The 27,619-nt window shown below is 54.2% G+C and overlaps 1 protein-coding gene across 2 annotated transcripts; it reads right to left on the bottom strand.

Moving 5' to 3' along the window:
- On the bottom strand, positions 1-27,619 carry CAMKK1 (calcium/calmodulin dependent protein kinase kinase 1). Of its 2 annotated transcripts, XM_066262979.1 has the most exons (17): positions 27,488-27,619; positions 22,101-22,207; positions 20,320-20,721; positions 19,037-19,084; positions 18,522-18,575; positions 18,064-18,115; positions 17,679-17,812; positions 17,291-17,327; positions 16,298-16,319; positions 15,005-15,093; positions 11,706-11,905; positions 9,782-9,835; positions 8,981-9,054; positions 7,216-7,303; positions 6,879-7,007; positions 4,795-4,898; positions 1-2,023 (listed from the first exon to the last, which is right to left on the bottom strand). In XM_066262979.1, exons 3-17 carry the CDS (start codon positions 20,677-20,679, stop codon positions 1,951-1,953), a joined length of 1,518 nt encoding a protein of 505 aa, XP_066119076.1. In that variant the 5' UTR covers positions 20,680-20,721; positions 22,101-22,207; positions 27,488-27,619; the 3' UTR covers positions 1-1,950. The 2 variants fall into 2 exon arrangements, with proteins under 2 accessions (XP_066119076.1, XP_066119077.1); XM_066262980.1 differs by lacking the exon at positions 22,101-22,207.

Genomic DNA, 27,619 nt, shown 5'->3' with positions numbered 1-27,619 from the left:
TTTTAACTCAAGAAAGGGCTTTTATTGTTTTTAACTCACTTCCTGAGAAGTTAACTTTTTAAACACTCTTATGGAGTCTGTTCTTCACTTGTGCTACATTCAAAAACAATGATGCCAACCAAAACTTTCAGTGGTGGGTAAACACCCCGTCCAGGCAGTGACCTGGGCAATGAAGCCAGGCCCACCCTTGAGCTCTGCAAGAGCAAGTCCGATGGATGTCACCCTCTTGAAACCCCACCTTGCCAAACCCCAGTGCAGAGATGCTCAAAAAAGAACTTGCAGATCTGTGACTGGCCTCCTGTGAACTCTTTAAAAGTGTTCTTACAAACAGTACCAGATTATTTGTTAAGCCCTGGGTTACATTACCTTAGTGGAGATGAGCGGGGAGAAATGTGGACCCATTGACACTGGGCCACATTCTGCTCACAGCCTTAAATAGACAGAGAGACTATATTACAGATGCATGTGCTAGTGCAAGACATGCAAGTGCGCTGTGTACAGCAGATGGGCACGCACATGTGTATGTGCGTGGAGGCGCGACGGACACCCACAGGCACAGAGATGATGTGTAGGATGCGGGTACCAGCCCGGCCTCCCTTCCCTTAACACAAGTCCTCCAGCGATCTGAAACCCATGCCAATGACTGTAATCCTTTGTTTGGCCCACGTTTTCGGGGGAGATATCTGAGTTCTGCTTTACTTTTCTTTGGGGGTCAATCTCATTGAACATTTGGTCAGTGAATGCCGAGCCATTGAGTGATCCCAGGGAGATGATGCTTGCTCCAGCCAGGCCAAGTCTACACACACACTCCAGAGCTCAGCTCTAGGCACGCTGATGTCGACTGTCCCTGGGGTGAGGCAGTGGCAGAAGGCCCCGTCTCCATGGCCACCTGCCAGCATGTACACCCCACCAAAGCCCTACTTCTAGTGTGGCCTCCAGCCTGGGCTGCTTGTCCTTCATTGTAGGAATGTGAGCGCAGCTTCTGGGGCCCGATGGGGAGGCCAGTGTAGGAGGGGGATTGGGTTCCAGTTACTTTCGCCTCTGCTACGCTATAGCCCTGTGAGTCCAGGGTCCTCAGTCGATGTCGGCCCCTGGTGTCTCTTTGACAGCCGTGGCTCTGAGGAACCACAGAGGGAGGGAGGGATGCGGGCAGGGAAGATGTGGTGTTCCTGGTTCAGGTCTCTGCTCAGAGCTTTAATTCAGCCCATTCTCTGGATAGTGCTGAGTGTGAAACACAATCCACGGAGGTCAGTCCAGCTCACCTGGCTGCAAATAATGGTGGGGTGCGCTAGCAAACACCCAAAGCTTCGGAGAGGTCATTTGATATTCCCAAGCAGATCTTTGTACCCTTTTGCCCCCATGTTAAAAACAAAAGTAAAAGGCAACAAAACATGAACCTGAATTCTCCAAAACTGGCCCCTGCCCCAGTGAGACCCAGGAACACCCACCAAAGACTCAGAGACTCCATGTTCTCAGCAGACATGAGGCCTGGCAGCAGCCCCCTGAGGTAGACAGGGCAGACCCCTCCATGTGCGTGTGGCAGCTAAGCCAGGCCTGCTCAGCCCCCAGCAGAAGGTCTGTGCAGTGCTGGGAAGCCAGGCTTCCGCCGGCCATCTTGGTTTCTTGCCTCTTGCCTCAGGCCTTGCCAACGAGCCAAGTGGAGTTTCTAAGGCAACATGTGTACCTACCTCCTCCACAGCCTGGGTCCCGCCAGAGAGTCAAGACGAGGAGAAAGGGGGCCCTGCCTGCCAAACCACAGATGCTACACATTCTCATCCTGTCCCTGGACACACGCAGAGGTCATGCAGCATGATAGGGGAAGGGGAGCCAGGGGAGGGTCCACAGTCCCCAGCCCCCTTCCCGCAGGGGCGGCTGTCAGCAGGAGTGCAGCGGGCCTTCGGAGGCGCAGGATGAGGGTGCTGCTGGGTGGCCCTGGGCGCATGCAGGGGCTCAGGATGCAGCCTCATCTTCTTGGACACCGGGAAGCTCCAGGTTCTTGACCCCTTCACCACACCCATCTTTCCTGTTCAGGGGACACAAGGGGCACAGGGACCTCAGGGGTCAGAACACGCGCCCAGGAAGGACACTCTAGTGCACACTCACAGGCATTCATTCCCACCGGCTCTCAAACCCCCCTCAAACACTTCCCCAAGCCCACCACCCTGCATTGTGGCCCTTTATTGGTCTCCCAACCCTAAACCTCTGCCTGCAACTCTCCATGGCTCCCTATTGCCCAGAGGTGAAGTCTAGGCTTCCCAGCCTGGCTTCTGGAGCCTCTCACGATCTGACTCAGCTGACCTCCCTGCGTCCTCAAGCACCCCACAGGCCTTCCATGCTGGCCTAGACCAGCCCCCACAGTCCTGAGGAGAGGGGCTCTGGTGTTACGTTTTCTTTGTCTGGTGCACAGGGTAGAGTATACCTGTCAGTCTTGGGATGATGTCATGGATTCAGCAGATTCTGGTATCTGGTATCTGATTTTCCCCCCTAAAACTGTTCTTTTGACCAATGAACAAATTTTAATACCTTAAAAAAGGATCAATCTCATTTAACTCTACTGTAGAGCTTCAATAATTATCCCAAAATGTAAAACACAGAGTCGATCAAGGACAAATTTGGGATTCTATTATGAAGTAAAACCTGCTTTTCATAATTAAACTTGGGTTACAGAATTCTAGAATTTTATAACTGGAAAGTATTAAGCGTAATACTTAATACAAGGAAACTGGCTTGTTTCCCCACTAACATGTCTATAAAATGAGAATGATTGCCTTCCTCACTTGTATTCTTCCTCCCTTGCAGTCCAGCCCTGTGCCAGGCTAGGTAGATGCTGGATGTGTCTTTAGCCTGTGACTAGCCTGACCCACCACTAGGGGGCGTGGAGTCACAGGCACTGAACTAGTGTGACCAGAAGTCCAGATTTTGGCTATGCATGTAGTCCTGGCATAGTTAATAATAGCTTCCTCTTTCACTCTCAAAAGTGGCTTCATTTTCACCCTGGCCAGTTGGCTCAGTGGTAGAGCGTCGACCCAGCATGTGGAAGTCCCAGGTTTGATTCCCGTTCAGGGCACACAGGAGAAGCGACCTTCTACTTCTCCACCCTTTTCTCTCCCCCCTTTTCTCTCTTCCACTCCCACAGCCATGGCTCAATTGATTCGAGCACATCAGCTCTGGGCACTGAGGATGGCTCCGTGGAGTCTCTGCCTCAAGCAATAAACATAGCTTAGTTGCAAGCATGGCCCCAGATGAGCAGAGCTTGGGCCTCAAATAAGGGTTGCCAAGTGGATCCTGATCAGGGCACATGCAGGAGTCTGTCTCTCTATCTCCCCTCTTCTCACTTGGAGAAGAAAAGAAGAAAAAAACAGTGGCTTCATTTGGATGTCAAATATGTGCTCCCTACACTAAGCCCAATCCAGCACTGAGACCTATAGTCCTAGAGAAGCACAGGGAAGCTCCTCCCCCAGCCCTGGCCAACTCACTGAAGAGACAGGGAACAGGAAGTTCAGTGACACCAAGGCGTGTCCCAAGTCCCACCCCTCAAACCTCACTGACCAGAAAGTTTGGCAAAAGGTTGGCACATGAACATCCCTGAGGGTAAGCAACCTCTGGCAGGGAGCAGACACCAGCTTGTCCATGGGACCCGGCACGTCTAAAGAACCCACTTACAAGAGGGCAGCCTCACACAGAACCAGTCTCTGGGTCACTTCTGCATGGCACAAGTGAAAGTACTTCTTCCTGCCTGATCAGGCAGTGGCGCAGTGGATAGAGCATTGGACTGGGATGTGGAAGACCCAGGTTTGAAACCCCAAGGTTGCCAGCTTGAGCAAGGGCTCATCCAGCTTGAGCCCAGAGGTTGCTGGCTTGAGCCCAAGGTCACTGGCTTGAACAAGAGGTCACTCACTCTGCTGTAGCCCCCCAGTCAAGGTACACATGAGAAAGCAATCAATGAACAACTAAGGTGCCGCAACGAAGAACTGATGCTTCTCATCTCTCTTCTTTCCTATCTATCTGTCCTTATCTGTCCCTCTCTGTGTCAAAAAAAAAAAGTACTTCTTTCTGAGAGGCTGAGGTACGTAGGCCATGTCTGGCGCTCCCTCTCTGTGGAGCACACTTCCACACGGTAGGCTGAAGACATAACTCCTCCTCCCTACAGCTCCCTTCACAGGCCAGAGGAAGCAACTGACTTCCCAGGCCATATGCAGGCCCAGGACCCTCTCACGGCTTTCTGTCTGCAGGTCTCTGCAAAAACTCCAGCAGACTTTGTTGGCATCCCCAACTGACTCTTATTTATTGGGAGAAGATGGACAAGCCGAAGATGAGGTTCTCAGCGGTTTGGGGAACTACTTTTCTGACTTCTTGTAGCAGGTGGTAAAGGCACATGCCTGGTTCACAGCAGGGAGGCTTCAGCAAAGGAGGGTTCCTCTTCCCTGGCCCAGTCAGCTGGCCTGCCCAGGCTTACTCCCTGAACAAGCACTTACACAGCGCTGACTAGGCACACGGCCTCAGCAATGGCTGGAGGTAGCATGGGCCGCTCAGGAAAGCAGCTGCTAGCACTACCCCATGCCAGGAAGAGTTGTCAAAAGTGCCCTCCCTCCACAGCCAAGCCATCCTTTTGTGAGGAACAGACAAGAGGCCTATCTGCAAACCTCTACCAGGCTGCCATGGGCTGAGGAAAGAGGTACAGATGGGGCCAGCCAAGTCCCCAGGCTCTGGCATCAGCCTGCACAGCCCAGTGACAGTGAGAGCAGCCCCCAGCCCCAGGGAGAGCCCTGCCTGTCTCAGCCCATCAGTACTTACGACAGTAAGTTTCCTGGAGCAGACATGGACCGCTCTTCCTTCCGCGCTTGGGGCTCAAACGGGTTTCCAAAGGAACGCTTTCTCAGCATAGACTTAACCAGGATCTAGGCAGGACACATCAGTCAGCATGAGGAGCGCAGGCCTCCAGGCTCCAAACACGCTGGCAGCCTCTGCTCTGACTCCCGGGGAGCAGCGCTAGCTGGGTCCTGCGGAGGCTCCCTTTCCATGGGCAGAGAGGGGCAGAGTATTCCAGCAGAGGCAGACAAGAGTGCAGGGTGTTGGTGGAGGGTGAATACTGGGAATTGGGAGGAACCCGAGGCACCTGGTGCATGGGGTCTAAGAGGCCAGGAGGACACCATGAGGCATCTGGGATGCCAGGTTGAAAGTGGGGCTTTATCCTGAGGGCGTGGGATATGCCTTCTGGCGAGGTGGGAAGGATGGAGCAGAGGAAAGGCTGTGCCAGGCAGCACAGAGGAGGCTGTGCAGTGGCCTAGGGGACATGCCAGGAGGAGCTGCTGCACCCTGGCTCTCTGACTTTGTCCCTCCTGCTACCACAAGGACAGTTCCAGGCCCCTGCCACATACGCACAAACTCACACACACACACATGCGTAGCATCAAGGGTTCATTCACTTGTTTATTCTTTCAATCAATCACTCAATCAATCAACTGTTTATTGAGCACCTACTATATGCCAGACACTATTCTAGGCCCAGGTGATACATGCTAAGGCAAAAATTCTTGCCCTCATGGGGCTTATCTTCTATTTGGTGGGACAGGCAATACATAAGGCAAATGGATGGTAGTTAATGATTAGTGCTAACAGAGAAAAAAATAAAACAAGGATGAGGATAAGGTATGACAGAGGAAGCTGGAACCATAGGTAAGGCTCACTTCTCGCTGAGAAGACGACTGTGGAGTAAAGACCTGGAGGGAGTGAGGTACGGGCCCTGTGGGTGGCCGGGCAGGAGCATCCTGGGAGGGGAGGAGCAGGTCAAAGGCCCTGGACCTTGCAGGCAGCAGCTTATGTCGCATGTGGTCGGAGCTGAGCAAACGGAGGGAGGACAGGAGATGAGGTCATCAGGGGATATGGGGGCACTCAGGCCATGTGGAGTCTTGCAGGGCAGTTACTCTAAGTGGCTTTTACTCTCAATGATATGGGAACAGAGTCTGAGCTGAGAAGTGACATGGTCAGGTCACCAGGACCCCCTGGTTAAGGGTGAAGGTGAGGGGGGAGGCAAAGTGACAACAGTACTTTAGGAGAAAGGGGACGGTAGCTAAGACCAGGGCAGTGGCCACAGGGACCCTGTGAGAGCCGACTGGCTCCAGGAGCCCCACAGAGCCCCGGAGCTCTACCGAGTACAGGACTCAAGCCGACAGGCCGAGCCGGACCTGGACCCAGCAGACCTGACCACCCACAGCACGCCCAGCTCTCCCCTGCCCTGCGCTCGCTGGGACTCGCTGCAATGCCTCAGTGAAGGCCAGGCCATGGCTCACAGCTGCCAAAACCTCCAAATGGCCATCAGGGGCTACAGTAATAATTTCCAACTGTTAACATGGAAGACGTCCAGAGGAAGAGGAGAAAAACTACAATGGGAGAGGAGAATGAAAGCAGTATACAGGTGGTGCCCAACCGACATGCAGGGGGCCCTGGGCCGCTTCTCCAACGCAGGCTTTCTAGGCCTTGGCACCTAGTGCAGTACCTGGAAACTAGTTCAATAACTGTGGGGAGGAAGGGAGGAAGGAAAGAAGGAGAGAAGGCAGGCAGGCAGGAAGAAAATGCTTCTAGTTATGGTGAACGGTGGCACTTAGCAAAGGCAGTCTGTTTCTTTAAGTCATTCGTTCTCCTCACCAAGCCTCCTGGTCTCCCCACCACAAGGCTGAATTATGCGGCCTCTTTCCCCATGGGCCTCCAGCAAAACAGTGGACTCAGTGGCCTAGAATCGAGGCCGAGGCCGGCCAACCAGGTGGCCTACTATACCCCCAGAGGGGGTTTAGGCTCTCGCAGAGCAAGTCTCAGGCAGGTGGCCATGCCCTCCCCAGGCCTTCCAGGAGAAAAAAGCCAAATGCCCCTCAGTCTCTTACCACCGTGGTCCAGCTGGGGATGAGCTTGACCAAGTTCTTCACCTCCTCCTCGGTCACCTCCACCACGCTGCAGTGCTCCTCCTCCGAGGGAAGGGGCTCGTCCCCATTCTTGGTCACCCAGGGGTGCAACTGTGGAGTCAGGAGGGCAGGGAGGGGTCAGGGCCATGGGCACAGAGACCCAGTCAGCAAAGGACCCATGGGCATTTCATTAACAATAACCTTGAGGGAGCCCAAAGTCCTCAAACCCAACGCATGTATGTCCCGGGGTAGGGCTCTCCACAGGGAGAAACTGAGGCCTGGGGGCTGTGTCGCAGCCCAAGCCCTCTGAGCTCCCCACCTTGATGTCCGGCACTCCAATTCTCCTTTCGGGGTTCTTGTCCAGCATCTTCAGGATGAGGTCCTTGAGCTCCTCACTGACCTTTGGCCTAAAGAAAGGAAGGAGATGAGGGGGAAATGGTTGATGAGGATCCTTTTCCTCCCACCTCTCCCTCCCCACTCTGCTCCAGGGGTTCCCTGATTAGCACCCAGGGCAGAGGCCCGACCCTCCTTTCTCAGACAGCAGGCGGGACAGCCCCCGGGTGCCCAGGTGGAAGGAGGGAGTCTCAGCATAAGTGTATGGACAGCCTTCTTTCTGAGAAGGAAGTACAGCAGTCTCCCTCCGGAGGCAGAGACCACAGACACCGAGTTCCAGGGCACCAGACACCCTTCCCGGGCAGCAGTGACAGTGAGGATAACATGAAAAGAGTCACTGTCTGGACACCAGGACACCTTTACTGCCGCTCACCACCGTATCCTTTCCTCCACCAGGAAAGAGTCTCACTTGACAGAGGAGACCAGGGCCCAGAGAGGTGAGTGGGTCAGGACACTGCTGCCCAGAGCAGGGCGGGCAGGGAGGAGAGGCACAGGGGGAGGGGAACCAGGACCCTCAGCCCCACACCAGCCTGGACGTCTCTGCCCTTTTGTTACCAACATTCTTGGGGAGCCCGTCCCTCCAAGCCTGCCGGGAAGGAACCCACTCTTTGGACTGCTGGCCTCGGTTCCCTCTGCTGTCCTAGACACTGAATCCCGTTCACAGGGCCTGGGCCGGGGAGACGGCCCGGCAGGGAGCACTGCAGGAGGAAAGGCACGGGGCACAGGCAGTTACAGGGAGGGTTGGAACCCAGCGGGCTAGTGCCGCCGGGCAAGGAGGCCACGTGGCGGCAGAACTCCGAGGTTCTGGAATGTCAGGTTCTGGAATGTCCTGAATTCCTCTGCCTGTGGAATTCAGGAAGCCTCGTAAAAACTTTAATCAGAAGATAGGGTGAAATTTATTATATTTTATCGAGGTCAGCCTGGCCTGACTGTGGTGCCTGGACTGGGCGTGACCTGACCCAGGCAGGTGCACAGGTGGCAATCCAGCCAGGAGACATATAAGAGGTGGAACTGAGAGGGCTTGGGGGCCAGACAGGAAGTGGGCACAGGGGATCAGAGGTCATTGAGGACAACTCCCAGCTTAGTTTGTGGCCTTGGGCACTCTGAGCAGGTGGCAGAAGGGCCTTGAAAACTAAGAAGCTGTGGTAGCCAACATCATTATTGAAGAAGCCTGAATGAACAGCACAGTCACTCTGGGCTGAGACCAATTCAGTCACAAAGGAAAGGAGGGAGGAGGGACTGGCTTCAAATGCCAGGCCCACTGATAACTCTCTTCAAGAGACTCCACTTTTCCATCTGTGAAATGGGGCAGCATACTGGCATCTTGAAGCTCCCGAGCACCCCATATGGGGGAGGTGAAGGTTCCATATGGGTCCAAGGTCTGCATGGGGGTGATGCCATTGCCTCTATAGAGGCCTTCAGTGAAGGAGCAAAGTGAATGTGTGACATCAGTCACCCCTGCCAACTCCCAGCCTCAGAGCTCCATCTGCACGATGAGACCCATCCGACCCACGTGTCTCAGGGACCCTGCTCCACAGTCCCACCTCTCTATCTGCTCAGGGGCCCCTCCCAGGGAACAGCAATCCCACCTCCAGATCTGCAGGCGGGGGGTGGGGCCTTCAAAGGGCAAAAGCTCTGCTAAAGATGTGCTTCCCTGGGGGTGGGCAGGAGCCCCTTGGTGGGCAACTCACTCCTCAGGAAACACCACGTCTTCACTCTTGATCTTCCTGTGCAGGGCCAGGATGTGATCATCGATGAACGGGCACTGCGGGTGAGAAGCAAAGGATGTAGGCCCAGGGCCGCCTTCACTTGAGACTGGCCCCGCCTCTCCGGGCACGGAGGAAGCTCTGGGACCCCATTAGTCAGGAGTAACCTCATCTAACTTGCTCAGAACCTGACACACAGTAGGTGATCAACAAACACTGACAGAACCGATAAGTCATTAAGGAAATCATGAGGCTGGATGTACCCACCGGTGTGACAGCCCCCTACAAACAGGCCTCCATTCGTAGGGCCTGGAATTTGGGGACACATTCACTGAGGTTCCCTCCTGCCCTTCAATGCAGTCACTAGAGTGGGAGCACCTGAGGACAGGGATCTCAGCCAAGTCAGTGTTGGGTGTGTCCCCAAAGCCCAGGCTGTCTCAGAGCAGGAGTCAAAACCAACTTGTTAAATGAATGAATGACTGAGTGAACGAATGAATGAATGGCATCAAGGGAACCGAAGGATCGGGAGCACTCTGGCTGGAGAGGTCGTGACTCCACCATCTATATCTGCCCGTGGGATGTCTACAGCCCCAGGCCTCCTTCCCCTACCAAGGGACTAAGAAAAACGGGAAAATGGGAAAAGCCTCCTTTTTCTTGGTCTTCTCTGAGCCAAGCGGCCTCTTTAAAATGTCCTTTTACTTCAGGACACAAAGGAAGGACCTGCTCCTGTCATCCTTCCTGGTTCAGCTGGTCCCAGCCCATGGTGCCTGCCCACCCATTACTCACCTTCCCATAGACAAAGCAGTACAGCGTGACCCCCGTGGCCCACACATCCAAGGCCTAGAAAGGAAACAGCTCGTATCAGTCCCCCAAAATGAACCAACACCCCTTGCCTAGCCAGTTCCGGTGGGCTACTTGAGAGGGTGTGCAGGGAACCTCCTTTCTCAGTCATGTATTCACTTAACAAACACTCCCAGGCCCTTGCTCCATGCCCGACTCTGTGCTGAGCACTTGGACACAGGGATGACCCAAACAGAGCCCCTGCCCTTCTGGGATTCAAAGTTTCTTTGGAACAGGCCCAAACCAGACACAACGTCAATTCAATGTGTACAAAACTTCCTTCATCTACAGGGTCATATTTGCTGTCCTCATCATACAGATGCACCCCAGTAACGAGCTCACCGTCCCTAGTCCTAATGATCCCCTGGAGAAGCCACCATACATTCCTTCTGACCCCAGAAACAGCGCCTATCCACGCCAAGGCTCTCGTCCTTGATCACCTCCACAGCTCTTCCCAGCTCCCCCACGCTCCCCTTCTAACACGTGTTCTCTCTCCATTTCCCCTTCTGGAACCCCGCCTCCTCCTCTCCGGGTACCTGCTTTCTCTCTTATGCGAATGATTCTCAAATCTCAACCTACATATTCTTGCCACAGATGCCTCATCTGAATCCAATCAGGGAATACCGGACAAATGCAAACTGACATCATTCTACAAAATAACAGGCCTGTTCTCTTCAAAATGTCAAGGTCAGGAAAGAGAGAGAAGCCAAGGAACTCTGCCAGATTAAGGGGACACCAGAGATGTGACAAGTGAATTAAGCGATGGACCCTGGATCCGATCCTGAACTGGAAAAAAACAAAGCTTTAAGGACAGTATTGGGACAACTGGTGAAATATGAATAAGGTTGATTAGATAATAGTCTCTTATCAATGATAGATTTCCTAATTTTATCATTGTACTGAGGTTATGTAAGAGAAATGTTCTTGTTCTTAAAAAAATATTCACTGAAGCATTTAATGATAAAACGGGATAATGTCTCCAACTTGACTCTCAAATGATTCAGAAAAATGCCATATGCGTACATGTAAATATAGGGAGAGATGGTGAAAAGGTAAATAGGACCAAAAGTCAATAATGGTGAATCTGTGTAAAAAGATACATGTGAGTTTTTTTGTACTATTCTTGCAATTTTTCAGTAAATTTGAAATTATATCAAAATTAAAAATTAAATACAAAATCTCCATCTACGCTCCTGACCTCTCTCTTGGGCTCCATACCCGCACATGCACCCAAATGCGTCTTGGTCATTGACTCCTCAGCAGGGCACAGCGGGCAGTGGCCTCCCGCCGGCGAGGACAAGCATGTGCCAGTGCCACCCTGACCTGCAGCCCCTGTTCAGAACGCTTCGCTCACTGCCTCTGTCACTCAGAAGAAAGCCCACACATCCAGGCTTTAAGGCTGCCTAAGCCCCATCGCGCCCCAACCCTGTGCCTCTAAGGTATCTGACATGTTCTCTGGGCTCCACCTCCTCCTCAAACCCTCCCCATTCCTCAAAGCCTAGTTCAAGCCCTGCCGTGTCCAAGAAGACTGAGGGCGGCCTCCGACTCCCACACACGCACTCCCTGCCCTGTCCATCGTCCCCAGAAGGGCAGAGCACTGGGCTGTCTGGGCTCTGCCTGCTTCCCAGCACAGTCCAGGACTCAACACAGAGCAGCTGGCATGAGAAACATGGGGACATTTTGCTGGAACACAAGAGAGGCCAAAGTTGGGAAGTCTGTCGGACTCTAGGGAGAGATAAATGTGAAGAAGGGGACTGTGTTCGGTGTTCACCCCTGAGACACAAGGACCCTGGCCTTCTCAGGTTGGACATGTGGCCTCACTGTAAGCTCCCCCACCCCTTCCCAACCCAGCCCAGGCCCTGGAAGCCACCTTCCCACTGAAGCTCTGGCCAGAATCAGAAATGGCCTCGGGGGCCATGAATGCTGGGGTCCCAGCCGTGCTGGACAGCTGAGCGTCGTTCCCCTCAAACTGGTTGCTGACGCCAAAGTCGGCGATCTTCACGTGCCCATCGTCCCCCAGGAGCAGGTTGGATGGTTTGATGTCCCTGTGGATGATCTTCTGGTAGTGCACTGCAGAGAGAGGCAGCTGGAGCCCTGGCCAGGGGACTGCTGGCCGGGGGGCTGCTGCCCGGACCCCCCACCTGGCCGGGGAAGCCTGTCTCAAGCTTCAGGTGAGGAGGAGCCCACACACACACACCCTTCTCAGGAGGACCTCAGGAGAGGACTTGGGCAGTGAAGGCGCTGAGGCCAGCCCACGCAGCCAGCAGCAGAGCCAGAACTGGACTCTCAGGAGCCTTTAGACTCCAAGTCCAGTGCTCTCTCCGTGGCAGTCAGGGCACCTGTGCTCAGGGGGCAGGTCAGAGGAAACTGGGGGAGGAGAGTTCTTCATAGGCCATCTTTGGCTCACCACCTGAGCACTGTTTGTCTGCAGTCCCAAAGCCCATTAAATCTTTTCCCCCGCCCATCCCCCACTCAGCCTGGTCAGAGATGCTGCTGCCCCTTGGGCTGAGGGTGGGATTGGGGGGTATCCTGCAGAGGTACTGCCTCAGCCCTATGGCTCTGGGCTGAAGGAGATTCAGAAAGAAAGGGCACCCAAGGTCTGAGGACTGCTGGGATGAACATGGCTAGGTAAGGCTCGACCTTCTCTACCAGGCTGGGAACCCACCCTGCTTTCTGGGCTCAGCACTGCTGGGAAGACATGGGTAGCTCACGCTGAGACCCAGCTGCCATCCACTATAGGCTCCTCACTCAGTAAGTCCTTTCCCCTGGACCAACAGTCCCCAGGATGTTGGAGAGGGGGAAAGATGGAAAGGGAAGCAGGAGAGGGAGAGGCGTAGAGGAAGGCTGGGGGCCTAGGGAATGAGTGTTATATAACAACAACGAAATCAATGGTCTATAGTGATTGCATGTGTACCAGGCGCACACAAGGGATCTGACGCCTCTAGGGGCTGTGTATTTGACCATGGCAAGTAGTCTCAAATTCTTATCTCAAACCCTGGCCTCCTCCTTGAATTCCAGGGTCTTTATCCACAGTAGACATCTCAATATATATTTCAGTATTTCTCAAGAACACATCTAATCCAGAACTTGATTTCTCTGTCCGTAATCCCACCACCATCCCTCCTCTCCTCCTCTGGTCTTGTCCATTCAGCTAAGCATATTACCCATTGCTCAGGTCTCTCTCTCTCAGACCCCACATCCAATTCATCAGCAAGTCCTATGGAACCAACCTCTTAAGATATATTTCAGATCCAACTGCTTCTCATACCTGCATCATTGCACTGGCCCCATCTATGTATCATTGCACTGGCCTCATCTATAAGAATCAGGCCTGCACTGGCCGGCTAGAGCCTTCACTGGGCTCAGTTCCCCCTCTAAAGGACCAGAATCCCGAGGCAGGTCCTCAGCACCCGGTGCCTCCATTCAGCTGCCTGTCTGGCCCCTGGTACTCACCAGTCCACACAGGAAGCCCTTCACCTTGATGACCTGGGTACTGATGAGACTTTACGCAAAAGTCAGACGGAATTAGCTTATTTGTTGCTGCTGTTGTTGTTTTTGGGTGGGGTGATAGAGAACGGGATATAGACCCTCAACTGAGAAGTCCCAGGATAGGAAGGGGGTGGAAGACAGGCTGGTAGAGGGTGGTGTCCACTGGTGACCACACCCAGGGTAAAATGCCCCCTTGCTATACCTCAAGGTCCTGACTAGGGACTTTCCGCAAAGGCTTCCTCTCTCTGTGCCTCAGTTTTCCCATATATACACAAAGAACATTAATCTGAGGGCATTGGAGTGGCTCAACTAAGATAAAGACAGTCCTGGTTCCTGTCACCTCAACTGGGTCCTCATTCTGTCCCCCTGGGGAAAGAATATGCTCCTGACAAACCAAGCTAACAGTTTAGATAGACGAGCCCCACTCCTGCTCCCAAACCAGGCCAGAAGCCTAGGAGTCTGCGGGTCCTCCCCAGACCAGCGCTGGCTATCCCACCTCCTTCATGTCTCCTCCCACTGCCACTGTCCTAATCCAGGACTCACCATCTGTCACTTGGCTACAGCACCAGCCTCCTCCCGAACCAGCTGGTCACCTCTCACCCTTTATCCAGCCACCACACAGCTGCTAGACAGAGCTTTCTAAGATGCAAATCCTATCACGTCTCTCCCCTACTCAAAGCCCTCGGCGGTTCACAGCGCTGACGGAATAAAGTCATGCAGGTCCTCCGTGGAGGCATTCCCAGCCTCACGGTGTGGCCTGAACAGCCTCTGTACATCAGTTTTCACTACTCTCCCCACCTTGTGCCTCAATGAGATTGAACTTCTCTCCATTCTCCAAGAGTATCTGCCAGCTCCCCTCCGTGCCTCTGCCATGCGGCTCTCTCTGCCTGCTGCACTTCCTCCCATCCCTCCCTCAAGGCTGGCCAGCGACTCTCTACTCATCTTCCAGCACCCTGGTCACAGGTGGCATCCTCCAGGAAGCCTCCCGTGGTCCCTCGGTGCTCTGACAGCCCCTCTGATTCCCCAGCTTCGGCAGGCACTACACTGCATCATCTACCTGCTTAGATTCCTGTCCCTCCTACTAGAATGTGAGATCCTTAAGGTCGATCTGGGTTCTTGTCACCTCCCTGCCCCCAGTCATCACTTAGTAGGTACTCATAAATGAATAAATAAACTGAATGAATGAGTGAAGAAAGGAATTTTGGAGATGGTGGCTGTGCTAACATCCTCCCCCCTGAGCTCTCATCACCTCAGGGCTCCTCACAGTAAACTCGCTCTGCCACTACCCACAGGCTCCATGGCAGGACAGACTCTGGAGCAGCGGGACATAATCTCCTTCCCACATCTCTTGAGGCCTTGTAGAGAGCCTGAGCCTGGCTAAGAACTCAGCAAAGGAGACAACATCCAGGGCGCAGAACGACTTGATGAGCAGGTCCCATGAAGGACCTGGCACAAGCCAGATGAAGTGGGTACCACTTCCTTTCTCTCCTCTCCTTTCAGGAGGTTTAGCCCCGCCCCATGTCTATGACCCCACCCCCAACTGAAGCTGACTGGCAGATCTGGGCTGACTGACAACAACTGCTCAGAGCGTTCGCAGCCTGGGCTCTGCCCTCTCTGGTGTCCCATTCCAGGGTCCCCTTCCCCTGTTTCAAGGCAGGGGGCAAGCAGCTCCTCACTCACAGTACTCAAGGCCCAGGATGATGTCTCTCAAATAGAGGCGAGCTTGTTCCTCCAGGAAGGGCTTGTCACAGGGCACCTCCATGACCGGCCTGCGGAGAGAGGGGAGAGGGTGTTCAGCTGAATCAGGTTGAGTAAAGGCAGATAGTGAGTGAAGGGAACAGAGGCTGGGACCTTCTGGGAGCTCTCTATGCTCAAACAGGTCCCCAGAACTCAAGATATTAGCTTTTTCCTCCCATATGTGATGAAAATTTAAAAACACACATTGACACAAATATCTCTGTAATCACTGTAATCTCAAATTAGCTTTATCTTAATTTCAGATTGGCTTGATATTCCTTCTTCTAAATACTTAATTATCTATTATCAAACAATTGAAAAGATGCCATATAGAGCAATGTTTTTCAACTGCATGACCCTCGGGTCATGAAATCAATTTAGTAGATGACTACCTCAAGCTGAATCCTCAAAATGCTTTTTTCTAATAAAGAAGAATATATCAGAGTATATCATGCAATAATGATATGTGCTGTTTTGTAAAACTTTGGTTTCAGTTACAGATATACATGGCAATGTGAAACATATTTCTCACTCTGAATGGAGGTCAAAACATTTGAAAGCCCCTGAGTCTTAAAGGGACACCACTGCCTGCCCCCTCCCCACAAAGGTCTTTAGGAAGTCCCTCGGCAGAGAGACAAACCACAGCCTGTATTCAAGGCCCTGGCAGTTAGGGCTTCCAATCCATCCAGGCCCATGCCCGCTGTTTCATGTCTGCTGCTCTACAAATATCCCGAGAAAGCTGAATAAGGCAGACATGAGTCAGAACCCTGGGTTTCATCAGTGACTTGCTGTGTGATGTTGGGCAAGCCACTTAACCCCTCTGAAACTCAGCTTCCCCTCTTGTAAATGAGAGGAAATGAAGTCTCACCCATCCAACTCACGAAATTGTGAAGCTGAAAGAACTCTTCGGGATTTGAATATAGGTAAGAAGTGAATCCCTTCTTACATTTTTTTCTTGAGAAACACTCTTTTCTTCTCCCTCTCTTCCATCAAAATCTTCTTTCCAGATCTTCAAAGCCTGATTCAAAATCCACCCCCTCTTCCAGAGGCCTCCCTGACTATGCTTGCCTCACTGACCTCCACCAGCCTTCCAAGAACTGTCCACCAGAGCTTCCCAAAGGCAGGGCCTGGGCCTCTGCTTTCTCCTAGAGTAGCTGACCCTAGGAATAGGGACACAGGAAGGGAAAGGAAGGTCTGGATGAGACTCGACCTGCCTGATTGGAATGGGGAACTCACCCCTTTCTCAGGAGGTCAAACACTGAAAGAAAAGAAAAGAAAAGAAGGTAAGGTGCAGCCAGGCTGGCAGAGCAGGCGGTGCCAAGGTCCCTCCCTGTTCTGGAGGGTGGGAGAGGAGGCAGGCATCCGGACATACTTGAGGGAGGGATAGGACAGGGTTCCCACAGTATCAGAGGAGGTAAATGGGTAAGAATGGGATCTACTATAAACCTGCCTTATTTGATTCAGCACGGACCCCTTTTCTGGGGCAATGGTGGGATAACTGAGGCTCAGAGAAGGGGCAGAAACTTTCCTAAAAGTCACAGCAGATCGGCAGGTAGGAGAGGGAGTGGACACTGAAGCCTTGGCCTCTAATTTGTAAGTCAGTGTTTGTTTCTTCTGCCCCCTCTCCTGAGGGCCTGTAAAGTTCAGCCAGGAACCAGGAACCAGGAACTTAATTTAAAATTAGCATTAATAGCTAATATGTCTTCAGAGGTGGATTAAAGTCAGTTGAGGCCCCGGGCACAGAAGAAAATATTGGGCCCCCTTTCATTAAAAAAAAAGTGTCAAGTTGAGGTTTTGAGGGGCCCTTCAGAAACCGGGGCCCAGGGCGTGCGACTGGTGCACCTGCCATTAAATCCGCCTGTATGTCTTACATATAATAACTCATTTATTCCTCATATCAACCCCATGAGGTAGATGCCATTATTATCCTCTATTTTACAGGTGAGGAAACTGAGGCACAGAGCTATTAGACAGAGTCTGGGAACCCACATCATGCAGCCTGCTTCCTGTTTCTACCCAACCCACTGTCTCTGATCAGCAGAATGGGGGCTTGGGAAGATCTGTTGAATCTAACAGGATATTTTGAGCCTCGTTCAGCAGGGCTGGGCAATGGAATCCAGGGCTGGAGAACATGTATTTCCTCCCTGCCCCCTGAAGGCCATTGCGTCCCCGAGTAGCCCGTGGACCAACCCCAGGTAAGCTGCTTTGGGAATGAGCTGGGTCACTCACCCAAATAGAGGTTGTCCTCAGCTGGGTCATCCAAGACCTGATCAGAAGGAGCAGACATGGGGGTAGGGCTTGGGGTGACAGCCCCAGGCCTCCTTGTCCTCACCAGCCCCAGGGCCCCCAGTATACTTTGCAGCTATCCCAGACAATGGAACAGGAACTGTACAGGCACAGACAGATGAGGCCTCAGAAATCTGATGCTTACCCTCAGCGAGGCCTTGAGAACATCCCAGAGCAGCCTGAGATGACCCCCCCCCGAAGCCTCCCCGCAGTCCCTGCCCCAAGTGTGTCCTTGGAGGCCTCAGCCACATCTGCTTTCTCAGCAGGACCCCTGGGTCTGTGCTCTATAGGCCCAGGGCACAGTACCCGCCCACTCACCGCCACCTCCTACCTCGATCAGCTTGACCACATTCACGTGGTCTAGCTTCTTCAGGATGGCGATCTCCTGGTATACCCGTTCCAGGGGCAGTAGCTGCTTGGCTGGTCCTCCCTGGGCGGCCTGGGACCCTCTCGGGGGAGGGCGACCTGTGGCCAGGAAGGGGAGCCAAACCCCTGTTTCAGGAGTCTGGGCCTCACCGTGGCCCTGCAACCAGCCTCAAGCAAAAGTCTTGTAAGACCATGGTCTTGTCCTCAACCCACCAAACACATGTCCACCCAGGCCTCTGTGCATGCTGTCCTCCCTCCAGTCCCAGTCCTACACAAACTAGCTAGGGACTGAGTCTGCTACCCTCTGCTCCCTGGCCAGCCCCCAAGCACAAGACCTGATAGATACATACGTGGAAAGCCATACTGCTTCAGTAACTTCTTTTTGGAAAGAACTTTCATTGCCTGAGGAGAGAGGGACAGAAGTGTCACTTGTGTGCAGCCACCAGGGGATAGAACAGGCTGGTTACATGTGGACTGCACTATGTGCCAGAAAGGCACAGGGGGCACCTGCCATCGGCACTAAGGGTATGGCTAGGTGTGTTTAAGCTGGGTGAGGTAGTCACATCTGAGTTTAGACCTTACCCCTCTTCTCCAAAAGCCTTTCTGGGGCTCTCCCCTCAGAGGTCTCAGCCTCTGAGTGCATATTCCCAGGGTCAAGAAGCTCACTTCCTTGCATACCCCTAGGGACAGGGAGTTCACCCCCTTCAGTGGCTGTGTTGCCCTCTGTCTTCCCAGAACAGCTTCTGCCCCCCCCCCCAGGTTTCGAGGGCCCAGCTGGGCAATGCCTCCCTCCGATCCCCACACTCACATAGTGCCTGTCTTCACTTTCGTTATAGGCCAGCCGCACCACGCCATAGGCACCCTGCGAACAGACACAGGTCAGCCCTGCCCGGACAGAGCAGCCTCCCCCAGGGCTAGTTCAGGAAAAGGAGAGCTTGAATAGCTCCAGCCCCTCCTCCTGCATCCCATCTCTACCCCCACCACCAACGTGCATAAATTTCAGGCAGATGAAGAAAGGGCCCCTGCGCCTTGGCAACTGCCCTTGCCTGGCTCAGTGCAGCTCTGTGCCTCCCCCAGTCCCTTCTTGTCTTCCATCAAAAACTCTGGGGAGTCAGGAATCAGGGCTCATCTCTAATCTACCCCACCTACACCAGTTATTTCCTACAGAAGACAAAATTTTCCTCACTCCCAGACCTGGGCCTTCCTGTCCCTGTCACACATTCCCAGAGAAGAAGGGATTGCACCAAGCAGAGGATCCTGACAGGCTGCCTTCCGAAAGCCCCAAGCGAAGTTCCCACAGCTCCTGGCCTGCCCTGGTCCTACCTTGCCAATCTCACTCTGAAGCTTGTACTGGTTCAGCTGCACACAGTCCTGGGAGAAAAGAGGAAGCATCAGGTAAAGCTTGATCCAGAGGCAGCACTGCTCCCATGTCAGGAGCCTGTTCAGGGATCAATCCTGGCGCCAGGCCCCTCACTCCCAGACCCCAGGTCTTATCAACCTTTCAAGTTGGGGTAGGGAAACTTGGTGGTGTTAACACCACTGAAAGTGACAAGAGAAGCCTCATGAATAGGGAGCCATGGCTATGCTTTGCTCTCTAGGAAATAGTGAAGTAAAAATGCCCTTATTTCTGCCTGGATGCTGGGGTCTGGGAGACTCAAATCTATAAGACACCCATGAGCAAGTATTTCAAGAAGCAGCTGAATGTGAGACCTAGATTGCATGGACAAGAAGGATGAGAAGAGGGGCAAGAGACCAGAGCCCTTGCTCAGCCATGAAAAGTCAGCCTCTGAAGCCTGTAGACTGCTCAGTGTTGAAATTCACTTTCAGATCTAAGTGGCAAAGACAGAGCCAGGGGGAGCCCAGAGGTTGGAAACACGCTGGCAGCTTCTGAGTCAGAGCAGACTAGAGGAGGTAGGATTAGAGGTGGAAGTTCAAACTGGGGATGTCTTGGGGTGGGAGGACATTGTGTCTGTCTTCAAATCTCTGAGAGAGGCCGTGGCCGGTTGGCTCAGTGGTAGAGTGTCGGCCTGGCGTGCAGAAGTCCCAGGTTCGATTCCCGGCCAGGGCACACAGGAGAGGCGCCCATCTGCTTCTCCACCCCTCCCCCTCTCCTTCCTCTCTGTCTCTCTCTTCCCCTCCCGCAGCGAGGCTCCATTGGAGCAAAGACGGCCCGGGCGCTGGGGATGGCTCCTTGGCCTCTGCCCCAGGCGCTAGAGTGGCTCTGGTTGCAACAGAGCGACGCCCCGGAGGGGCAGAGCATCGCCCCCTGGTGGGCGTGCCGGGTGGATCCCGGTCGGGCGCATGCGGGAGTCTGTCTGACGGTCTCTCCCATTTCCAGCTTCAGAAAAATACAAAAAAATAAAAATAAAAAAAATAAATCTCTGAGAGGACTTCTTAAGGGACAATGGAGGGGTTTATTTCCAAAGCCTAGACTGGGTGGGGATAGGAATGGTGGGATTATATAGGACTCAGAGACTGGCTCAGATGGAGCTCCCCTGGGTGAGAGGAAGACTTATTATGAGGTAGTGAGCTCCTCAACTCTGGGGGTATGCAAACTAAGGACTACTAAGAAGCTCATGAGCACCCCCTAGTTCTTCCTCACAAACCTCTGTATCTGAGATGGCCACGTGGTGGGACTCGATGGTGGGCCTCCGCCAGGCCCGTGGGGAGACGCAGCTGTCAGGCCCTGTGGTGTATGGCCCGGTCTGGGCCTCCAGGCAGCTTCCTGCATGCCGCTCCTGCAGGGAGAGCTTCCTAGCTGAGAGGCTGGGCCGGGCTAGCGGGAGCCTCGAAGCACTGCCAGGGATCAGGGAGGAAGCTCTGGCTCGTGGCAGGGGTTCCACACCATTCCTGGCAGGCCCTGCGCTGCCATCTGCCTCCTCCAAGCGAGCCACATTGATGGCAGCCACTCGTTCCACCAACTCTGTCCGAGGGTCCTGGCAGCAGACTGCTGGGCCCCCCTCCATTGCCACAGTCAACGGGGTCTTCTGTGCAGCCTTATTGGGAACCTGAGAAATGAGGGCAGAAAATGCTTCAATTCTGGCCATGGAGCAAGGAGGTCAAATTTCTAGGCCCTTTGCCCATTGTGGCCACAACTCTAGGCATCCCACCTCCATGCTTCGCCCTGCCTATTCACTCTGCCTGGGTTGCCAATATCCAAACTTGGGCCTGTCTCTACTAACTGACGAAATTCCAGGAAATCATCTGGCTCTGTTGCTGCACACCAGCCCTCTAGACCTCAGTATTCCTATCTGTAAAACAGGCATATTCACATCTGCCTTTCTGGCTTCACAGGGAAGCAGGAAGAATCTGATACTCTGGAGTCAGAACAGACAGACATGGGCAGAACACTGGAGGCCTAGCAACCTTGGGAGAAACAGAGGCTAGGGTCAGCTCAGGCCGGGATCCAGCAGACAGCCCAGTGACTCACCAGCCCCACCCCTTGACAGTAGAGCCTTCCAACTCTGCCATTGCCATTGCCGCCTGGAAGCTGAGCCAGGCACTGGTAATGCAGAGGCCTCCCTGAGGTGAGGCTCCAGGCCCACTCACCTCCTCCAGGGAGGCCTCTGTGATATTCTAGCCCCCTATCCAAAACCCCTCTCACTGCTTCCAAGAAGAGTTCCCTGGGGCTCCAGCCTCTCATTTCCTCCAGGGAGGTCTCTCCAGGGCCACAGGCCAAGTGTCCTGTTATTTATTTCTCTGCCCCAGCAGAGCTGAAGACCAAGATAGGGTCTATCAGAGGAGGGGCTGCTGCTTTGATGGCTGTCAAGAGAGACTTCACTGTACTAAAAGGCCATTCCTTATTTTTCCTGGTTTTTCCTTCCAGTTTATTCGTGTGGCCAAAATATTGGCCACATTTCCCCTGACCTGAAACCCAAACCAGTCTGAGCCCCAAACCAGGCCAGAGATCAAGAACTTGAACCCCAAATCAACCTTCAAACTCCAGCCCTAGCCCTCATCCTTGATCATCGTCCTGGGCTGAACCCTGACACTCAGGTTGGGACTCAGTTTCTGCCTCAGGCCAAGCACAGCTGCCACCTCAGCTCGATGCCCCTCCCCGGGCCAAACTAGGCATCCTCTCAAAACTAGGAAGTGAGTGGACTCCTGACCCTCTGCTCTTCCTGCCTGGTGGTAACTTCCTCAGTCCCCATACAGTGACTTTGAGAAAACGGGTCTCTGTTTCACGCCTCATTCTCCCATCACCTTGTTTTGACAGATGTCAAGGAGGCAGGGCTCCCTAGAGTCCACTGGCTGCAGAGAAGCCTGGGCTGGGTTCTGGTCCTGCCTGCCAAGTAACTGTGGAGCCCTGGGCAGGCTCCTTTCTGACTCTGAGCCCCAGTTTCCCCACCTGTACTATGGACGTGAGGCGTCCCCTTCCCATACTCACTAGGGCCACAGCAAGGCTTGGAGATGGATCATGGGTAGCGGTGTGTTCCAGACCCCCGTGCCCGGCACACAGATTGCTGAGCGACTAGAAGCCGTGCTGTGCTGGAGCTGATATTGACATGCAGAAAGGAAGGGGGGAGGGAATACAGATGGGTAACCGGAAAAGGCAGGGAGGCTGCACCCAGAGAAGTGGAGGGGGGGCACCGGTGAAGCTAGAGCATCAAGGAGGCCTCCTTGGAGGTGATGGAGGAGTGATTAGGGTTGGGGCATCAGAGAGGCCTCCCTGGAAGAGGTGAAAGGGGGCAGTGACTGGGTATCAGGGAGGCTTTGGGAACCAGGCCCCTTGAAGGAAGGAAGAAGCCAAAGTTGAAGGGAGTCCACACATCCCACCCCTCCCTGTAGGTGGCCACCCTGCTGCTGCCCGGCCCCCTCACTCTGCAGGCCCTTTATCTCCCACCAGAATTTAAACTCGACACGTTAGGGCTCTGGTCTGCCTTGTCTCCATAAGATCATTGGTGTCTGCAGCAGTGCCTGGCACAGAGTAGGAGCTTGAGAAGTATTTGTTGAATGAATGAGTGGTTGCCATGGTGATCATTACAGTCCTATCCCCATTAGACAGATGGGAAATCAGCCTCAGAGAAGGGACCCCCAACAAGCCTAAGGCCCCAGCCACAGCAGGGAATAAACCAGTGTTGGGAGTTCCTGCCCTCTAGTCTGGGACAGGCACCAAGGCACAGAGCCATTACCCACAGAGGGCAAAGGCTGTCCTAGAGCATAAAATCTGCATTATTTCCCTGAAGCTGTTACCCTAGCCAGAGGCCACCCTCATATATCTCCCTTTCCCTTTCTTAGAGGGGAAAAGAGGCCCAGCAAAGGGCAGAGATGGCCCTGGGAATACACAGCAAGTCAGGACAGAGCCTTCCAGTTCGCCCTGGGGCCCTGTTACCTGGGTTAGGCTCTGCACCTTTCTGGCTACAAGCCCACAGGAGATGACTGCGCCATGAGCCTGGGTTTTCCTCATCTGCAGAATGGGGTTTTACTGGCAGCCTCAGCTCCCCGAGCCAGTGCTTGTGAGGAGGAAAGGAGTGAACACCCATGTGGGGGCTCAGAGCTGGGCCCGCCACAAAGGAAGCCCGTAAAAAGGAGTTGTTGTGCTGCTGTTGTTGTGACTGCCTGGCACACGCTGTGGCCCAGATGGATGTGCGGGCGGCACCAGGCGGCTGGGAGGGCTGACGTCAGACCTCCACCCTCCCTCCCGCCTGGAGAAAATTCAGGTGACTAAGCACGTCCTTGCAGGAGGCAGCCCGGGAGGCCCCAGGTTCCTGTCTCGTGTCCAGGCGACAGGGCCTGGTGCCTGAGGCTGTGCATGTGAGTACATATGTCCACACGTGAGAGAATGTGTGTGAATGGGCAGGGCTCTAGGCCAGGAGTGACAGCATGTGTCGTGTGTCGTGTGTGTGTGTGTGTGTGTGTGTGTGTGTGAGAGAGAGAGTGAGAGAGAGAGAGAGAGAGAGAGAGAGAGAAGGGGTTCACACATAGGCTCGCGTCTACATGGACGCAGAAATCTATCAATGTGGTCTATATGGGTGTATAAGTGTGAGCATGTGCACTGGGGGGGTCATGGGAACCTAAACACAGATCAAGTTTGAACTTCCCACACCATCACCTACTCACCAGCCTGGGGCTGCCCGCGGGGCTGGCTGTGTGTCTTGGGCAGGTCCCAGGCCTCTCTGGAAAATCCTCCAGGGGGTCTCTCAAGGCCCTCCCCAAGCTTAGGCCCCCGTAGATGCTTTGTAGAAACTGATTCAGCAGATAACTAGGGGTCACACGGGACATGCTGGGACCCAGACCCAGGGCAGAACAAGGACTCTTCTGGGCATTGGGGAGCCTCCAGGGTCTAGCCTAGTCACACTCAGGTCTTCCTTCATTGGGCAAAGACACACCAGTGCTGTCCGCGCAGGCTAGGGCTGTGTTGTCTCAAGTCATTGAGTCTCTTGGAGCCTCAGCTCCCTCCTATGTGAATCAGGTAAACGGATACCGTCCTGCCAACTCCCAGGGCTACAAAAGGAAGTGGGTAAGATTGTGGATAACGAAGAGTTCGTGCCCGAGCAATGTGGGACTGGGATGTGACGGTGTCAGGAAGCCACCGAGCAAGAGCCTTAATATACAAAGTACAACCCCATACCTGTCCCCTGGCCCCAAGGAGGCCCGACCCACTACCCCCTAGACTCCTCCCCCCAGACTATGGCCCCCATCCCCCCGACGTCTGGCTACTCCCAAGGGGTGCAGCCTCTGGCTCCAGATTCTGCTTGGCCAGGCCTTTCCCTTAGGCTGTGTCCTATCCACCTGGGTCCCTCCGAGAAGGCCCGGAACAGGATAAGCAGGCAGATCCTGCTCTCATCACAGCTGGCAAGCAGCCCTGGCTGGATGACTTCTGGCAGTTAGGCCTCATTCCGAGTGCTGGAAGGCTGCTGTGAATGTCAGGGCCAGGTTGAGCAGAGGACCAACTACAGTCCACGCAGAGAGGACATGGCCCTGACTGGCAGAGGACTAGCCAGAAGGGAAAGCTGTACGGTGGTCTAGCCCCCCAGGCCTAATACAGAAGGTAGCCCTGACGTTGATGAGCTGTGTTTATGCTCCTGACAAGTGTCTGAATGGCCCAAGCACTGGGTACCCTTGGCAGCTCCCGCTTCTGCCTGGGATGACTCAGTCCCCTTAAGGAAGGCCCAGGCGTCTGCTGCTAAGTCATGCTTGAGGATGCCTGCTGCGAGGACACCTTCTTCCACCATCCCTGGGGAGGCCCCAAGAACCAAGGTGGGTCCCGCCCGAGCCTGCACGGGAACCCTCAGCGCAGCCTCAGTGCACCTTGGCTGAAAGTCTCCAGGCTTGACCCTCCACCTCAGCACCTCCTCCCCCCCACACTAGGTCTGCGCCTCCGGTCCGGTCTCTTCCTTTCCGTGTTCCTGGGCAGCTCAGACTCAACAGGGCCCTTATTTAACTCAACATGCCTTCCAAGTCTGTTTTATCTCCTCTGTCTCCATCGCAGAGATGGCACAACCATCCTCCCAGTTCTCGCAGGCCAGAAACCCAGGAGCCCGCCTCATTGACCACCTTCTCCCGTCTGCCCAGCCTCGCTCCCCTGACCCCAACCTTACTCTCTACTACTCGCAGCTCCCTGAACTGCACACTGGGTTGGGCTGTCAAGAGCACACCTCCCTCTTTTGTTGCCAGAGGACAGTTCAGACATCTCTGGGAGCCCTTCCAGATCTCCCCACTGCTGAAGATGTTGATCCCCTCTAAAAGTCCAAATTCAGGCCTCCACTTTCCTTCCCAACTGCTTCAGCTACACAGGTCTCCCCACCTCTAAGCTCACATCCCAACTGCACCCCACCCCATCCTCTACACCAGCTACTAGAGGGAATGTCTCTATCATGCAAATATGGTCAGTTGTTCCAGACCAGGAACTTTGAATCTGGAGGACAGAAGGGCCGGAGACCGAGCCTCAGACTGGGGGCTCACAGACTGGGGAGCAGCCAGGGACACAGACTCCTGGGATGCAAATCCAGAATCATTCATTCATGCAACAAACACTAACTGAGCAACTGCTATACGTGCTGGGTGCTGGGAAATAAAGCAATGAACCAAAAAGATAAAGTCCCTGCTTCAGTTTTATTTCTACTGGGGATAAAAATTTAAAAAAAAGAAAGCTTGTAATTAACAGATGAAATGTCAAGTGGTACATGCTACGGAGAAAAATACACTCGTGCAGGGGGATCAAGAGTGAGGGACTGAGGAATGTTATTTATACAGTGTGGTCAGGATAAGGCCTTTCTGGTGCATTATTTGAGCAGAATATGAAAGCGAGGGAACAAGCAGTGCGGATGTCTGGGAAGAGCATTTCAGGCAGAAGAACCAGCAGCTACACAGGCTGTAAAGTGGAACAGTGCTCACTCTGTCTGAGGAACAGCAAGGAGGCCAGTGGGGCTGAAGTGGGGTGTTCAGCATGTGACAGGTACCCGATGGCCATCAGAGTTACACCTGAATGCGAAGCCCTGTCATTCACTGTACCTGGCCTCAAGGGTGGCTTCCTGGAAGAGGTAGCATTTAAGCTCTTTCATGACCACTGAGTAAATATTTCAGAGGGGAAGAAAATGGAAATTTACACTGTGCATGACAGACAGTGTTTCCTGGCTGGGATTCAGGGATTGGCTAGGGGTGGAGGGATGTTGTAGACAGAAACCAGAAGGGCCTCAAAAGCCAGAGGAGGGTTTTGAGCAGAAGAATGATTCAGTCCAATGAGGTTTAAAATGATACCTCTGCCTGCTGTGGGAACTGAGGGTGAAAGACCAAGGAGGAAGGTGAGAGACCAGGGTGTCACTGGTCTGTGGGCCTAGGGCATAATCTGGCACACAGTGGGTGCTCAACCTGTATGTGCTGAATGGAGTGAGGGCTATGGGGGAGGCAAGTGCATATCCCCTGGCATCCTCAAGGGCACAAGCTGTGTACTCCTCCTGAACTCCTGGGCCCACCTGGCAGATATTCAACGCCCTACGAACCCACTGAGGTGCAGTCCTGTGACCTGTGACGTAACCTGTGCCCTCAAGACACACACCACCCCTCCGGAACAAAACACATGCCAATGTCCCTGTAACTCGCTTTCACACACCACTCTATCCCTGAAATGCACGCCCCCCCCCCACACACACACAGAGGCACACTCCATTGCCCACGTGACACACACACACCACACCCGCCTCCAAACACCACACACAGGTTCCCGCACACGTGTGCGCCCTCTGAGCCACCAGTTCTGTGCCAGTCTGGCCCCAGAAACCGCAGCGCCCGCCTCCGCCTCCACCGCCCCCTCCATCCCCTTCCACCCCGCCCCAGACAGGCGAGGCAGAGTAGCTAAAGCTACGCGCCTCATCCGTCCCATTCAGCGCCGCCCCCGCCTCCCCCCCCGACCCCAGTTCTTGAAGGAAGACTCAGGGGAGGACGGTGTGGGAGTGCTCCACGCAGATCCACACGTGGGTGCACCCGTCTGGGCCCACACCGCATAGACACGGCCTCCCACCAAGAGCTGGAGCGGAGGTGGGTAGGGTAGTGCGCCGGCCATGGACGCAGTCCCGCAGACCTGAGCTGGGGAAAAGACGCAGATGGCGGAGCGCTCGCCTAGATGCGGCCCCTGTTGCCGGCGCAGACAGAAGCAGGTTCTAGGAGAAACCGCGTAGACCCGGCCCCCCAGACATAAGGGATAAGGATCACCGCACGGTCAACGTCCCGGTTGCCCTCGTAAACTCAGCCTGGCAAACCACTCTTCCCTGAAGGCTCCCAGCAGGCGTTCGTCCCCTCGAGCTCCCCAATACAGGTCTCCATGAAGACCCCTACCTCGGAGCCGGGTGACAGTCTTCACCGCCCAGCGGGCAGCCAGGCTCGCTCCCGCGGCGCGCGCCCTGCCCCGCCCGCCTTCCCGGGGCCGGGTTCGCCCAGCTCAGACCGCGGGTGCCCGGGCTCCAAGCA

The sequence above is a fragment of the Saccopteryx bilineata genome, chromosome 2 (assembly GCF_036850765.1).
Source record: "Saccopteryx bilineata isolate mSacBil1 chromosome 2, mSacBil1_pri_phased_curated, whole genome shotgun sequence".
NCBI lineage: Eukaryota > Metazoa > Chordata > Mammalia > Chiroptera > Emballonuridae > Saccopteryx > Saccopteryx bilineata.
This window is presented reverse-complemented; position numbering and strand designations above follow the sequence as displayed.